The sequence below is a fragment of the Leucoraja erinacea genome, chromosome 29 (genome assembly GCF_028641065.1).
Source record: "Leucoraja erinacea ecotype New England chromosome 29, Leri_hhj_1, whole genome shotgun sequence".
Lineage (NCBI taxonomy): Eukaryota > Metazoa > Chordata > Chondrichthyes > Rajiformes > Rajidae > Leucoraja > Leucoraja erinaceus.
Genome location: NC_073405.1, coordinates 1,867,124 through 1,884,106, shown reverse-complemented (window position 1 = coordinate 1,884,106; position 16,983 = coordinate 1,867,124). Strand labels below are relative to the sequence as shown.

Below are 16,983 nucleotides of genomic sequence, written 5' to 3'. Positions count from 1 at the left end.
AGGTGGGCCGAAGGGCCTGTTTCCAATCTGTATCACTCTGTGTGTGTGTGTCCCCAGAGGAGAACTCTCAGAAGATGGGCCTAGAGACCCTGGAGGAGCTGGACTGGTGCTTGGAACAGCTGGATACCCTGCACACCCGCCACTCTGTCAGTGAGATGGCATCCAACAAGGTGAGCGGGCGGTGGTGAAGGGAGGGAGGGGATAGTTCTGTGAAGGACGCGGGTGATGAATGGGTTGTCACTGGGTTTGCACCTTCTCCCTGTAGCCCCGAGAGATAACTCTCGGGGCTACAGGGAGAACATGCAAACCCCACATAGACAGCACCCGGAGGGAACTGGAGCTGAGAAATGAATTGAATACATGTGGCGAGTGGTGGTGAAATTGCTTGCGTGCCGTGCCAAGGTATGCAACTAGTGGCCATGTAAAGGGCACTTACAACGTTTACAAAGTACCCCCCCCCCCCCCCCCCCCACACGCCAGCTCCTCCTTTGTCCCTTCCCCCGGCAGCCACCTCCTCACTTCCACGCCATTGTGAGTCTGTGGAATTCTCTGCCTCAGGCGGTGGAGGCAGGTTCTCGGGATGCTTTCAAGAGAGAGCTCCCTCCACCACCTCCAGTTTAAATTCCATTTGGAATATGTTGGAGGACCAAGAAACCAAGATCCAAGGCAGGGCTCTTAAAAATAGCGGAGTCAGGGGACATGGGGAGAAGGCAGGAACTGATTGGGGATGATCAGCCATGATCACATGAATGGCGAAAGGTGCTGGCTCGAAGGGCCGAATGGCCTCTACTCCTGCACCTGTTGTCTATTGTCCATCATCGACCGCTGCACCGATCTCTCCACTATCGCGCGCTGGGTCCGCTCCAGACGCCTCAGTGGTGCCGACCCCGTTCCCCAGCCAGGGGCTGTCGGCCACGAGCTCCATCTCAGCTTCTCAGCGGCACTACCTGCTGCAACATTGCACGATGCCAGTGGTATCTCATCGTCACATGTAACCCGGGGATCAGTGACACCCCTTGTGTTTGTGCACCGCCCAGTAAAATCACACAGCGGACCCCACCTTGGCACGCCACATTTATGGCACCGACAAAGTTAATAAAAGTTCATCGAACTATCTTAACTTCCCGCAGCAGCAAACCAGGTCCACCGCCCCAGTGGCAGCAGGCAGCCCCCCCCCCCCCCCCTCCCTCACGCCAGCCCCCTACCGGATCCAGTATTCCAATGAAAGAATAAAAATAAGAAAGGATTTAAATCTACTTGGTTTTAGTTTGAAGGGAGACAAAAAAAGCTGGAGAAACTCAGCGGGTGAGACTGCGAATGTCCTCGTATGTGTAGGATAGTGTCAGTGTGCGGGGATCGCTGGTCGGCACAGACTCAGTGGGCCGAAGGGCCTGTTTCCACGTTGCATCTCTAACCTAAAACTTAAACAACTCTCAATTGTCTTATGCTTAGTAATAAATCTCTAATTGTCAATTTTAGTCAGTAAGGCAGAGACAGATAGATTCTTGATCAGTACCATATAACCATATAACAATTACAGCACGGAAACAGGCCATCTCGGCCCTACAAGTCTGTGCCGAACAACTTTTTTCCCTTAGTCCCACCTGCCTGCACTCATACCATAACCCTCCATTCCCTTCTCATCCATATGCCTATCCAATTTATTTTTAAATGATACCAACGAACCTGCCTCCACCACTTCCACTGGAAGCTCATTCCACACCGCTACCACTCTCTGAGTAAAGAAGTTCCCCCTCATGTTACCCCTAAACTTCTGTCCCTTAATTCTGAAGTCATGTCTTCTTGTTTGAATCTTCCCTATTCTCAGTGGGAAAAGCTTGTCCACATCAACTCTGTCTATCCCTCTCATCATTTTAAAGACCTCTATCAAGTCCCCCCTTAACCTTCTGCGCTCCAGAGAATAAAGTACGGGTGTCAGGGGTTATGGGGAGAAGGCAGGAGAGGGAGAGATAGATCGGCCATGATTGAATGACTTGATGGGCCGAATGGCCTCATTCTGCTCCGATCACGTGACCTTATGACCAGGTGTACTATCGACATTATTTAACACGTTACTTGTCTCAACAGTTTAAGAGAATGCTGAACCGTGAATTGACCCAGTTATCTGAGATGAGCCGTTCGGGAAACCAAGTGTCTGAGTTCATTTCCCACACGTTTCTAGGTGAGTGCAACACCCTGTCCTATATCCACGTGCGTGAGTGTGTGTGTGTGTGTTGTAAGTTGTCACACAAACGGGCGGCTATTAAAGGTACAGAGGCTTGAAAACATTTACCAGCGGAAAACATCACCATGCTTCTGAATGCCCCGCCCATGAGCTGGGGTCCTGTCCGATTCCCCGAGAGGCACGGTGGCGCAGCGGTAGAGTCGCTGCCTCGCAGCGCCGGAGACCCGGGTTCGATCCTGACCACGGGGGCTGTCTGTACGGAGTTTGCACGTCCTCCCCCTGACCTGCGTGGGTTTTCTCCGGGTGCTCCGGTTTCCTCCCACGCTCCGAAGACGTGCGGTTTGGTAGGTCAATTGTCCACAGTGTGTGTAGGACAGTGTGAGTGGACGGGTGTCAGGGGACACGGGGAGAGGGCAGGAGAATGGGGTTGGGAGGGAAAGATAGATCAGCCATGATTGAATGGCGGAGTAGACTTGTTGGGCCGAATGGCCTAAAGAGCCTGTCCCACTTACGCGATCTTTTCCGGTGACTTGCCGGCTCCCGTCATTAGTTGCAGCGGGACGTTGAAAATCCAGCGGCGACCAGAACGAGGTAAGGCTCTTTGGGCGACTACTCACGGCCGTACAGGCTTCACGTGTCCACGCTGCTCCAAGACGTAGATGAACAGTTTGCCTGCTACGTTTTGGACATTAGTGCAACTTGAGCATGTCGCAACGAACCGCAGATGCTGGTTTACACTGAAGATAGACATAGGTTGCTGGAGTTGTGCGGCACGGTACAGTTGCTGCCTCACAGCGCCAGCGACCCCGGTTCAATCCTGACCACGGGCGCTGTCTGTACGGAGTTTGCACGTTCTCCCCGTGACCCACGTGGGTTTATTCCGGGTGCTACGGTTTCGTCCCACACTCCAAAGACGTGCAGGTTCGTAGGTTAATTGGCTTGGGTATAAGTGTAAATTGTCCCTAGTGTGTGTGTGTGTGAAAGTTAATGTGCGGGGCGTCGCTGGTCGGTGGGGGTGGGAGATTGCAACCTACACGTGGGTCCGCCCTGTTTCGACGAATACAATCAACCCGGCGTGCACAAACAATTAGATCAAGTAGAGCAAGTTGTCCGACAACTTTAGGCTGTGCACGCCACACACAAGAAGAAGAAGCTGGTCGGTGCGGACTCGATGGGCCGAAGGGCCTTGTTTCCGTGCTGTATCTCTAAACTAAACCAAAACTAAACTCAGCGGGACAGGCAGCATCTCTGGAGAGAAGGAATGTTGTGACATTTCGGGTCGAGGCCGTTTCTCCAGACTGTGTATGTTCTCCGATGTCCGGTAGTGTAAAGCAGTACTGAGAGGCATCACGTTGTGAAGATATTTGCTAATCGCCTGTTCTGTTCTGTTCTGTTCTGTTCAAAGACAAAACGCATGAAATGGAAGTGCCGCGGGCCAGAGAGGGGAAGCTGGAGACCATGGGACAAATCACCGGCTTGAAACATAGTCTCAGCATCATCTCCACTGATGACATTCCAGCGTATGGTGTACAGACCGCCTACGAAAATGAGCTGGCCAGGGTACACGACAACTGCTTTCCACACCTTTTAACCCATTGTCTAGTGGTGGTGTTTTAGTTTGGAGATACAGCGCAGTAAACAGGCCATTCTGCCCGCCGAGCCCGTGCTGACCTGCGGTCACCCCGCACGCTAACACTATCCTACACGCACTCGGGACTATATAGAATTTTACACGCACGTCTTTGGAGTGTGGGAGGAAACCGGAGCTTCCTGAAGAAAAACCCACGCAGGCCAGGGGGAGAACGTGCAAACTCCGTACAGACAGGCGGGACAGAACAACGGTGGCGCAGCGGTAGAGTCGCTGCCTTACAGCGCCAGAAACCCGGGTTCCATCCTGTCTGTACGGAGTTTGCACGCTCTCCCCGTGACCTGCGTGGGTTTTCTCCGAGATCTTCGGTTTCCTCCCACACTCCAAAGACGTGCAGGTTTGTAGGTTAATTGGCTTGGTGCAAATGTAAATTGTCCCTAGTGTGTTAATGTGTGGGGATCGCTGGTCGGTGCGGGCTCGATGGGCCGAAGGGCCTGTTTCAGCGCTGAATCTCTGAACTCAGCTGAAGCTGAACAAGCACCCAGTGACAGGATCGAACTTGGGTCTCTGGTGCTGTAAGGCAACAACTGCACCACTGCCCCACCATGCCGATACAGTAGCTCAGGTACAGGCTCCCTCTATCATGCCCCAGCAAACACTGCCGGATAAACTCCCACTGTAGACAATAGGTGCAGGAGTAGGCCATTCGGCCCTTCGAGCCAGCACCGCCATTCAATGTGATCATGGCTGATCATCCCCAATCAGTACCCCATTCCTGCCTTCTCCCCATATCCCCTGACTCCACTATCTTTAAGAGCCCTATCTAGCTCTCTCTTTAAAGTATCCAGAGAACCGGCCTCCACCGCCCTCTGAGGCAGAGAATTCCACAGACTCACAACTCTCTGTGAGAAAAAGTGTTTCCTAGTCTCCGTTCAAAATGGCCGACCCCTTATTCTTAAACTGTGTGCTCCCTGGTTCTGAACTCCCCCAACATCGGGAACATGTTTCCTGCCTCTAGCGTGTCCAAACCCTTAATAATCATATATGTTTCAACAAGATGCCCTCTCATCCTTCTAAACTCCAGAGTGTACAAGCCCAGCCGCTCCATTCTCTCAGCATATGACAAACCCGCCATTCCGGGAATTAACCTGGTGAACCTACGCTGCACTCCCTCAATAGCAAGAATGTCCTTCCTCAAATGTACTGGTCCATCAAACACTTCCAGGACAGGGACAGAACAAGTTAATTTTTCATCTATTTTCTCTTATATTTATGCTACATTTCTGCTTCGATGGACTGGTGTAATTTTATCATAAACCAAGGCAACATGTTTGTGAAATATTGCACGACATGCAAATGTCTCGATGTATTTAAGAATGGTCATTTGGTGGAGTTTGATTAAACGTGTTAAAAAATGAATTTACCACAAATATATAGAGCCATGCAGCATGAAGAACAGAGCTCTCGGCCCAACTTGTCCGCCCCAGAACAAGATGCCCCATGTACTTTAGTCCCATTAGCCCATGGGGGAAATCTTTTAGGACCGAGATGTGAAAAACTTTTTTCACACAGAGAGTGGTGAATCTGTGGAATTCTCTGCCACAGAATGTAGTTGAGGCCACAGTTCATTGGCTATATTTAAGAGGGAGTTAGATGTGGCCCTTGTGGCTAAAGGGATCAGGGGGAATGGAGAGAAGGCAGGTACAGGATACTGAGTTGGATGATCAGCCATGATCATATTGAATGGCGAATGGTGCAGGCTCGAAGGTCCGAATGGCCTACTCCTGCACCTATTTTCTATGTTTCTATGTCTATGTTTCTAAAAAGCTGGAGCAACTCAGCGGGTCGAGACTGGTCTTGACCCGAAAGTGGGACAGGCAGCATCTCTGGAGAGAAGGAATGGGTGACGTTTCAGGTCGAGACCCGTAAGGGTCTCGACCTGAAACGTCACCCATTCCTTCTCTCCAGAGATGCTGCCTGTCCCGCTAAGTTGGATCAGGGGTATGGAGGGAAGGCAGGGATGGGATACTGAGTTGGATGATCAGCCATGATCATATCGAATGGCGGTGCAGGCTCGAAGGGCCGAATGGCCTCTACTCCTGCACCTATTGTCTATGTTTCTATGTTTGACCTGCACCCCACTATCCATGTACCCACGATATGCAAATGGTCTTTCCAACGGAATGATTTTCCTCCAAACTCTAAATTCCCTGATGTTAAAAAATTGAAATTGTGTTTTTAAAGTTGTCCAAGACATTTGTGATAGCACATGTAAGATAGACACAAAAAGCTGGAGTAACTCAGCGGGTCAGGCAGCATCTCTGGAGAAAAGGAATAGGGGACATATTGGGTCGAGACCCTTCTTCTGACTATCCCTGGGGCTATCAAATTGTACAACTCCTCTCCCTTCTGTAGACTGACTAACGGCCCCCCCCCCCCCAATCTTTGCACACCCCCAATCCTTTCCATTCATCTTTTTGTATGTGTTGTATATATATATATATATATATAGACATACAACACGCTGCACTGAAGGATATGTGCTCTCTATTTATTAAATTATCCTGCTTTTGATTTTATGGTCTTCCAGGAGCTGAACCATATCAATGATTGGGGCCTGGATGTCTTCCAGATTGGGCAGTTCTCCAATGACCGACCACTCACAGTTTCCATGTACAGCATCTTCATGGTAAAAGATTCAACATATCTTTCTGTAATCTTAAGGAATATCTTAAGTTTATACTCTCTAGAATTGGTTTATACTCTCTAGAATTTAGAAGATTGAGAGGGGATCTTATAGAAACTTACAAAATTCTTAAGGGGTGGACAGGCTAGATGCAGGAAGATTGTTTCCGATGTTGGGGAAGTCCAGGACAAGGGGTCACAGCTTAAGGATAAAGGGGAAATCCTTTAAAACCGAGATGAGAAGAACTTTTTTCACGCAGAGAGTGGTGAATCTCTGGAACTCTCTGCCACAGAGGGTAGTTGAGGCCAGTTCATTGGCTATATTTAAGAGGGAGTTAGATGTGGCCCTTGTGGCTAAGAGGATCAGGGGGTATGGAGAGAAGGCAGGTACGGGATACTGAGTCGGGTGATCAGCCATGATCATATTGAATGGCGGTGCAGGCTCGAAGGGCCGAATGGCCTCTACTCCTGCACCTAATTTCTATGTTTCTATGTTTCTATTGCCTGGTGATCTCATGCGTGAAGGGTCGTGAAGGTCTTGGAGGGGGGAGGATGCTCCTCAAACAGCTCACACCCTCTCCGTGACACACACTGGTCAACCTGAGGAGCACCTTCAGCAACAGACTGGTTCCACCAAGATGCAGCACAGAACGCCACAGGAGATCCTTCTTCCCTGAGGCTATCAAACTGTACAACTCCTTCCCCTTCTGTCGTGGGGTAGACTGAGACTGACTCCCCCCCCCCCCCCAATCCGTTCCACTCGCCACTTTAATGTCATGTTTCACATCTTGTTGTGTATTATGAATGTTGGCAGATCAATGTCCCTCCTGGAATAAATAAAGTTCTATCGTAAAATAGAGAGAGTACAGAGGAGATTTACTAGAATGTTGCCTGGGTTTCAACAACTAAGTTACAGAGAAAGGTTGAACAAGTTAGGGCTTTATTCTCTGGAGCGCAGAAGGTTAAGGGGGGACTTGATAGAGGTTTTTTAAATGATGAGAGGGATAGACAGAGTTGGCGTGGAAAAGCTTTTCCCACTGAGAGTAGGGAAGATTCAAACAAGGAGACATGACTTGAGAATTAAGGGACTGAAGTTTAGGGGTAACATGAGGGGGAACTTCTTTACTCAGAGAGTGGTGGCTGTGTGGAATGAGCTTCCAGTGAAGGTGGTGGAGGCAGGTTCGTTTTTATCATTTAAAAATAAATTGGATAGTTATATGGACGGGAAGGGAATGGAAGGTTATGGTCTGAGCGCAGGTATATGGGGCTAGGGGAGATTATGTGTTCGGCACGGACTAGAAGGGTCGAGATGGCCTGTTTCCGTGCTGTAATTGTTATATGGTTATATGGTATCGTATCGTATTGTTATGCAGTTTTGCAGAGCAGAGTGTGGAATGTGAGAACATGGACCTCTCTAGCTCATTCTACGCTGGGCACCTCTCTAGAGTCTCATTTAGCAATAACGGATCTGGGCACTCTGCCAGGGGTCAGCGCATCTGTGGAGAACATTGTTAGAGTTTCACGGATGCAGTAACTCTGGGTGCACAGAGGAGCTTTAGCAATGTTCCCGAAACTCTTTCCAAACTGGATCAATGGGTTTCGGACTGAGTTGCCTACACATAGAGTGCTGGAGTAACTCAGCGGGTCAGGCAGCATCTGTGGAGAACATGGATAGGTGACGTTTCACAGAGTGCTGGAGTAACTCAGCGGGTCAGGCAGCATCTGTGGAGAACATGGATAGGTGACGTTTCACAGAGTGCTGGAGTAACTCAGCGGGTGCAGCAGCATCTATGGAGCTAAGGGAATACGACCGAAGCACCCATGAGATTGAGTTACTCCAGCATTTGGTGTCTATCTTTGATAAACCAGCATCTGGGTTTCCGCCACAAAGGTCGTGCTGGAAAAACTGTTGCCAGGGGTAGGGATGTTGTCTTAGCAGCATCCACCCACCCCTAGAGTCCTGCTTTTGCATTTATAACTCAGTTTAGGGTCAAAACCTAGCATCGTGTGGGAGAACATGGATAGGTGACGTTTCACAGAGTGCTGGAGGAAAAACGTTTGCGATTTTGGCTGCCCCTCCATTGGCACGAGGCGCTGTTTGGAGTGGTGCGGGTTTAAAACGCGATTTTTACTAGGCAGAAAAATCGGGTCAGGCAGCATCTCGATGTAGGAAATAGAAGGGCAACCTCTCGCAGCCCGAAGCGTCACCCATATGTACCTTATTCCAGAGATGGGGCATGTCCCGAATGAGTTACTCCGAGTAGTTCATTTTGGGCTGTTATATTTTTTTCTTTTGGGGCAAAAATCCAGCGCTCTGCAGTTCTAAACCAGCGCGTTCCATGACCCCACAGAAAGCCGTCTGTGCTGGGCAATTGAACTGAGGGTGCATTTGGGTAAATTAGATATAAAAATCAAGGTTATATTGTGATTATTGTAATCTTTGGTCAGCATTTACAAAATGTTAATCTTTCCTTAGAAATGTCCTTCTGCTTTTTTGTAATTTTGAGATTTAAATCTAGGGAACAAGACATTTTCCGAGTAGAAAATTGTCCCCAAACTTGAGATATGAAAGTGAATTTGGTGTCAAATTAGAATTATTGCGTTTTGATCAAAATTGCAGGTTTTTTAAATCTCACGTGTTGTAACATTGCTACATAGTTGAAAAGCTCAGCAAATCCGTTTTTCAATGATTACGTTTGCTGAATTCTCCTTGCAATGAGTTTCTCTTTGCTCGCCTTGAAGTCCCGACAGCTGCTGAAGACATTCAAGATCCCGGTGAAGACCTTCATCACATACATGCTGACCCTTGAAGACCACTACCATCTTGACGTGGCCTACCACAATAACTACCACGCTGCAGATGTGGCCCAGTCCACGCACGTCCTGCTTCTCTCTCCCGCTCTCGAGGTAGGCCATTCCATTTTGGGCTTTCCTTTCTATGTCAATGTGTGGGATTCTGTGCCACAGAGGCTGTGGAGGCCAAGTCAGTGGGTATTTTTAAGGCAGAGAGACACATAGATTCTTGATCAGTGCGGGTGTCAGGGGTTATGGGGAGAAGGCAGGAGAATGGGGTTAAGAGGGAGAGATAGATCAGCCATGATTGAATGGTGGAGTAGACTTGATGGGCCGAATGGCCTAAATCTACTATTCCTCAGGACCTTTTTGTTCCTATCGAAGTGTCAAGGGGTGAAATTGCAATGCATGTTTTAGCATTTTGGAGCTCGATAGAGCAAGATAGAAATCATCTTTAACACATTGACTTTTATCAGTGGGAATTGGCCCAAACGCAATTAGTTTTAGATTAGAAACACAGCGCGGAAACATGCCCTTCGGCCCATCGAGTCCGCACCGACCTGCAATCCCCGCACATGAACACGGTCCTGTACACCTGCTGCAGGTTGGTCTTGGCTTACTCCAGCATCACGGTGGCGCAGTGGTAGAGTTGCTGCCTGACTACGGGCGCTGTCTGTACGGAGTTTGCACGTTCTCCCCGTGACCTGCGTGGGTTTTCTCCGAGATCTTCGGTTTCCTCCCACGCTCCAAAGACGTGCAGGTTTGCAGGTTAGTTGGCTTTGGTAAAATTTTAAATTGTCCCGTAGTGTGTGTAGGATAGTGTCAGTGTGCGGGGATCGCTGGTCGGCACGGACTCGGTGGGCCGAAGGGCCTGTTTCCGCGCTGTATCTCTAAACTAAACTAAAACTCCAGGCCCTTCCTCCAACGTTTGAATGTACTGGTGGTGATCTCTCCCAACTCTGTCTTCCAGGCAGTGTTCACTGATCTTGAAGTACTGTCTGCAGTATTTGCCTCTGCAATCCATGACGTTGACCACCCTGGTGTCTCCAACCAGTTCCTCATCAACACCAGTAAGTACTGTCCACAGCGACACTCGTGACAACCACACACACTCTGAATGTAAACCCACAAATACTTTCAATTCCGTTTCATCCATCAGGTCAGAGTCATAGGAGCAGAATTAGGCCATCGAGCCAACTCCGCCATTCAACAATGGCTGATCTATCTCTCCCTCCTAACCCCATTCTCCTGCCTTCTCCCCGTAACCACTGACACCCGCACTAATCAAGAATCTATCTATCTCTGCCTTACAAATATCCGTTGACTTGGCCTCCACAGCCGCCTGTGGCATCCAGATCCCTGTTGCTGGATATTTGTTATTTCATTGATGAACAGGAGTTTGGGACATTTGGTCACCATTTAATGCTATAATCACCAAATGCCCATTTCAGAGGGATTGGTTTAGTTCAGTTTAGTTTAGTTTAGTTTAGTTTAGTTTAGAGATACAGCGCAGAAACAGGCCCTTCGGCCCGTCGAGTCCGCTCCGACCAGCGATCCCCGCACACTAACACTATCCTACACACACCAGGGGCAATTTACAGTTTTACCAAGCAAATTAGCCTGCAAACTTGTACGTCTTTGGAGTGTGGGAGGAAACCGGAGCACCCGGAGAAAACCCACGGGGAGAAGGTACAAACTCCGTACAGACAGCACCCATAGTCGGGATCGAACCCGGGTCTCTGGCGCTGTGAGGCAGCAACTCTACCGCTGTGCCACCGTGACACCCAAGGTGGTTCAGAGTTCTCTGCATCTAGAAATACATAAACCAGCAAGTTTCCACCTCCAAAGGGGCAATTTGGTTGTTTCGATATCCCCAACATCCAACCCATTACTGTAAACCCAAGATTTATTTAATTAACTGGGTTTTAAATTCTCCATCTGCTGAGTTGGGAATTCAACTCGCCTCCAGATCATCGGATCCCTTGATTACACCAGCAACGTAACCACGATGCTGCCCGTAACACAACAGCGGCAACATACGGTGGCGCAGCGGTATAGTCGCTGCCTTACAGCGCCGGAGACCCGGGTTCGATCCCGTCTACGGGTGCTGTCTGTACGGAGTTTGTCCATATCCCCCCCGTGACCTGCGTGGGTTTTCTCCGAGATCTTCGGTGTTTCCTCCCACACTCCAAAGACGTGCAGGTTTGTAGGTTTAATTGGCTTGGTAAATGTAGAACTGTCCCAAGTGGGTGCAGGATGGTATTAATATGATACATAGACAATAGGTGCAGGAGTAGGCCATTCGTCCCTTCGAGCCTGCACCGCCATTCAATATGATCATGGCTGATCATCCAACTCAGTATACTGTACCTGCCTTCTCTCCATACCCTCTCCCCCTTAGCCACAAGGGCCACATCTAACTCCTCTTAAATATAGCCAATGAACTGGCCTCAAACTACCCTCTGTGGCAGAGAGTTCCAGAGATTCACCACTCTCTGTGTGAAAAAAGTTCTTCTCATCTCGGTTTTAAAAGATTTCCCCTTATCCTTAAGCTGTGACCCCTTGTCCTGGACTTCCCTAACATCGGGAACAATCCCTGCATCTAGTCTGTGCATTTCTATAAGATCCCCACTCAATCTTCTAAATTCTAGAGAGTATAAACCAAGTCTATCCAGTCTTTCTTCATAAGACAGTCCTGACATCCCAGGAATCAGTCTGGTGAACCGTCTCTGCACTCCCTAAGGGGATCAGGGGGTATGGCTGATCATCCACAATCAGTACCCCGTTCCTGCCGTCTCCCCATATCCCTTGATTCCGCTAGCCCTAAGAGCTCTATCTACAGTTATTCTCCATCCAGTGAATTGGCCTCCACCGCCTTCTGAGGCAGAGAATTCCACAGATTCACAACTCTCTTTGGTGAAAAAGTTTTTCCTCATCTCAGTTCTATATGGCCTACCCCTTATTCCTAAACTGTGAGACCGACTGCTGGTTCTGCACTCCCCCGACATTGGGAACATGTTTCCTGCCTCTAGCGTATCCAATCCCTTAAAATGTTATATGTTTCTATAAGATCACCTCTCATCCTAAATTCCAGTGAACACTAGCCCAGTCCCGCCATCCCGGGGATTAACCTCATATTAACTGGGAATTAGCCACAATAGCAAGAGTGTCCTTCCTCAAATTAGGAGACCAAAAATGCATACAATACTCCAGGTGTAGTCTCACCAGGGCCCTGTACAATTGCAGAAGGACCTCTTTGCTCCTATACTCAACTCCTCACGTTATGAAGGCTTTCTTCACTGCCTGCTGTGCCTGCATGCTTACTTTCAGTGACTGATGAACAAGGACACCCAGATCTTGTTGTGCTTCCCCTTTTCCCAACCTGACACCATTCAGATAATAACCTGCCTTCCTGTTCCTGCCACCAAAGTGGATAACCTCACATTCATCCACATTAAACTGCATCTGCCATGTATCTGCCCACTCACCCAACCTGTCCAAGTCACCCTGCATCCTCATAGCATCCTCCTCACAGTTCACACTGCCACCCAGCTTTGTGTCATCTGCACATTTGCTAATGTTTCTTTTAATCCCTTCATCCAAATCATTGATGCATATTGTAAATAGCTGCGGTCCCAGCACCGAGCCTTGCGGTGCCCCACTAGTCACTGCCTGCCATCCTGAAAGGGACCCGTTAATCCCTACTCTTTGTTTCCTGTCTGCCAACCACTTCTCTATCCATGTCAGCACTCTACCCCCAATACCATGTGCTCTAATTCTGCCCACTAATCTCCTATGTGGGACCTTATCAAATGCTTTCTGAAAGTCCAGGTACACTACACCCACTGGCTCTCCCTTGTCCATTTTCCCAGTTACATCTTCAAAAAATTCCAGAAGATTAGCCAGGCATGATTTCCCCTTCGTAAATCCATGCTGACTCGGACCGATCCTGTTACTGCTGCCCAAATGTGCGGCTATTTCATCTTTAATAATCGACTCCAGCCTCTTCCCCACCACCGATGTCAGGCTAACTGGTCTACAATTCCCAGCTTTCTCTCTCCCTGCTTTCTTAAAAAGGTGGATAACATTAGCTACCCTCCAATCCATTGATCGGGTTAGAACGAGCGAGGATCGCTGGTCGGCACGGACCCGGTGGGCCGAAGGGCCTGTTTCCGCGCTGTATCCCTAAACTAAACTAAACTAAACTAAGCTAGCCGCTGAACCCATCAATTTGATTTCCAGATATATTTAATCCTTTACAAATAGTTTAACAATAATTTTTTGTTTATGCTCCAGAGCATGAAGGGGTACATTATATTGTTAAATTTCTTGTAAATAAGTCTATTATCCTTCGGAGATGTTATTGGAAATCTTTTTAGTGTTTGAATAAATAATTTTATTTCACATTTCTCTCCACTCCTCTCGTTGGTAGACCATGCCGCCTGCCTGTCTCTGTGTATGTGTGTGTCCCTCTCATTATTCTCTCTTTCACTTCTCTGTCTGCCATAGCAGCATCTGTAAGATCATAAGTGACAGGATCAGTATTAGGCCATTCGGCCCATCCAGTCATGGCTGATCCACCTCTCCCTCCTAGCCCCATTCCCTTGCCTTCTCCCCGTATCCCCCGACACCCGTACTGACTAAACTCTGATCCCTCGTTGGGTTCTATTCCCCTCTACTTTTTCTCCACCTCCTTTCTCTCTCTCTCTCCTTTTCGCCATCCCCCCATCTCCCATCAACACATCCCATTGACGTCCAAGGACTCGTTCAATTATCTCCCCAACCTTTTCTAACTCCTTGATTGGTCGGCTTTCCTTCCATTGTGCCAGCACTACACCCCTTGTCTTCCTCAAAATCTTCCCACCTGCCACCGTCACTCCTCACCCCTGTCTATCTCTCTCTCTCTTGTCTCCGCTTCTCCTGGTGACTCCTCCTGCCCTCATCCCTTTCATAGAAACATAGAAACATAGAAATTAGGTGCAGGAGTAGAGGCCATTCGGCCCTTCGAGCCTGCACCGCCATTCAATATGATCATGGCTGATCATCCAACTCAGTATCCCGTACCTGCCTTCTCTCCATACCCTCTGATCCCCTTTAGCCACAAGGGCCACATCTAACTCCCTCTTAAATATAGACAATGAACTGGCCTCAACTACCTTCTGTGGCAGAGAGTTCCAGAGATTCACCACTCTCTGTGTGTAATAGAAAACGTTCACTTTGGCTCCTTCTTCTCTTTACGAGAGGGCGGTGGAGGCCGGTTCTCTGGATGCTTTCAAGAGAGAGCTAGATAGGGCTCTTGAAGATAGCGGAGTCAGGGGATATGGGGAGAAGGCAGGAACGGGGGACTGATTGGGGATGATCAGCCATGATCACATTGAATGGCGGTGCTGGCCTGAAGGGCCGAATGGCCTCTACTCCTGCACCTATTGTCTATTGTCTATTGAGAATGATCCCAGGGGTGAATGGGTTAACCAGTGATGAGCCTAGGCCTGCACTCGCTGGAGTTTGGAAGAATGAGGGGGGGACCTCATTGAAACTTACCGAATAATGAAAGGCCTGGATAGAGTGGTTGTGGAGAGGATGTTTCCACTAGTGGGAGAGTCTAAGACCAGGGGGCTCAGCCTCAGAATTAAAGGACGTACTTTTAGAAAGGAGATGAGGTGGAATTTCTTCAGTCAGAGGGTGGTGAATCTGTGGAATTCTCTGCCGCAGACGGCTGTGGAGGCCAATGGATAATTTTAAGGTGGAGATTGACAGATTCTTGATCAGTGCAGGTGTCAGGGGTTGTGGGGAGAAGGCAGGGGAATGGGGTTAGGAGGGAGAGATAGATCAGCCATGATTGAATGGCAGAGTGGATCTGATGGGCCGAACGGCCTAATTCCGCTCCTATCACGGATGAACTCCCCTCTGACCTCCGCTACTTACCTGCCCCCGACCTTCCCGCTCCATCTCTGCCGCGCCACCATCTTTGCCGCCCCACTACTCACGCTGTTTCTCCGTTGTGTTCTGCAGACTCTGAGTTAGCGCTTATGTACAATGACGCCTCTGTATTGGAGAACCATCACCTGGCTGTGGGCTTCAAGCTGCTGCAGGAAGAGAACTGCAACATCTTCCAGAACCTGTCCAAGATAGAGTTTCAGAACCTCCGCAAAATGGCCATCGACATGGTTGGTGCCTCAGACTTGACCTTCACTTTGTTCTACCCACATTGTCGTTTATGTAAAGGAAATGTGATCTCCTCAGTGCCTGGCTTTACATAAACGACAAAACGCTGGAGTAACTCAGCGGGACAGGCAGCATCTCTGGAGAGGAGGAAACATTAAAACATAGAAAATAGGTGCAGGAGGAGGCCATTCGCTCCTTCGAGCCATTCATTGTGATCATGGCTGATCGTCCCCAATCACTAACCCGTGCCTGCCTTCTCCCCACATCCCTTGACTCCACCAGCCCCTAGAGCTCTATCCAACTCTCTCTTAAATCCATCCAGTGACTTGGCCTCCACTGCCCTCTGTGGCAGGGAATTCCACAAATTCACAACTTCGCTGGGTGAAAAAGTTTTTTCTCACCTCAGTCTTAAATGACCTCCCCTTTATTCTAAGACTGTGCGTAACCCCTGACTCGCCCAACATTGGGAACATTTTTCCTGCATCTAGCTTGTCCAGTCCTTTTATAATTTTATATGTTTCTGTAAGATCCCCCCCCTCATCCTTCTAAACTCCAGTGAATACAAGCCTAGTCTTTTCAATCTTTCCTCATATGACAGATCAATCCCAGGAATGGGTGACGGTTTGGGTCGAGACCCTTCTTCAGACTGAGAGTCCGGGGGGGGGGGGGAGGGAAACTAGAGATATGGAAGGGTACAAAGATCACTTTGGTCTACTTTAGTGTAACAGCAGCAAGACCAAGCGCAGGCTCGGCTGCACACCTCCGCTCAGTCCGCCTAGACCTAGCTGATCTCCCGGTTGCTGAAACACTCTAACTCCCCCTCCCATTCCCACACTGACCTTTCTGTCCTGGGCCTCCTCCACTGTGGTGGAACAGCACATCATATTTAGCTCGTTATGGCAGCTTGGGGGCGTACCCCAGCGGTATGAATATTGACTTCTCCAACTTCAAGTAATCCTTGCTTACCCTCTCTCTCCATCCCTTCCTTGTTCTCCGACCAGTCTCACTGTCCCCCCTGGTTATATTTTCTCTTTGTCACCTCCCCCCGCCCCCCCCCCCTCTTCCTTGAACCCCTTTGATCTCCCAATTTTCACACCTTACCCTTCCTTGTCTCCACGTCTCCCTCTCCCCTGACTCTCGGTCTGAAGAAGGGTCTCGACAATGAAACGTCACCCATTCCTTCTCTCCAGAGATGCTGCCTGTCCCGCTGAGTTACTCCAGCTTTTTGTGTGTGTCTCCTCTGTTCCATCTTGTCTTGTCAACATCGCAGTTTGTTATTTCATATCCACAATATTCTAAATGCGGTCTCACCAACGTCTTATAACAACTGCAACATGACCTCCCAACTTCTAGACTCAATACTCTGACTGATAAAGGCCCAAGTGCCAAAAGCCTTTTGGACCACCTTATCTACCTGCGACTCAAACTTCAAGGAACCATGTACTCTGTACTCCTAGATCCCTCTGCACTACAACACTACCCAGAGGCCGACCATTCACTGTGTAGGTCCTGCCCTTGTTCGACGTGCCAAAATGCAACACCTCACACTTCTCTGTATTAAACTCCA

General features: G+C 49.0%; 1 protein-coding gene across 4 annotated transcripts in view; it reads left to right on the top strand.

Moving 5' to 3' along the window:
- The window catches only part of LOC129710960 (cAMP-specific 3',5'-cyclic phosphodiesterase 4C-like), a 159,257-nt gene that overhangs the window by 136,292 nt on the left and 5,982 nt on the right, over nucleotides 1-16,983 (top strand). For all 4 annotated transcript variants that reach the window (XM_055658286.1, XM_055658283.1, XM_055658284.1 and 1 more), the window contains 7 exons: nucleotides 58-170; nucleotides 2,089-2,182; nucleotides 3,591-3,745; nucleotides 6,364-6,462; nucleotides 9,201-9,365; nucleotides 10,222-10,321; nucleotides 15,264-15,418. In XM_055658286.1, the coding sequence (XP_055514261.1) occupies nucleotides 58-170; nucleotides 2,089-2,182; nucleotides 3,591-3,745; nucleotides 6,364-6,462; nucleotides 9,201-9,365; nucleotides 10,222-10,321; nucleotides 15,264-15,418 (881 nt within the window). The remainder of the gene's footprint in view (nucleotides 1-57; nucleotides 171-2,088; nucleotides 2,183-3,590; nucleotides 3,746-6,363; nucleotides 6,463-9,200; nucleotides 9,366-10,221; nucleotides 10,322-15,263; nucleotides 15,419-16,983) is intronic.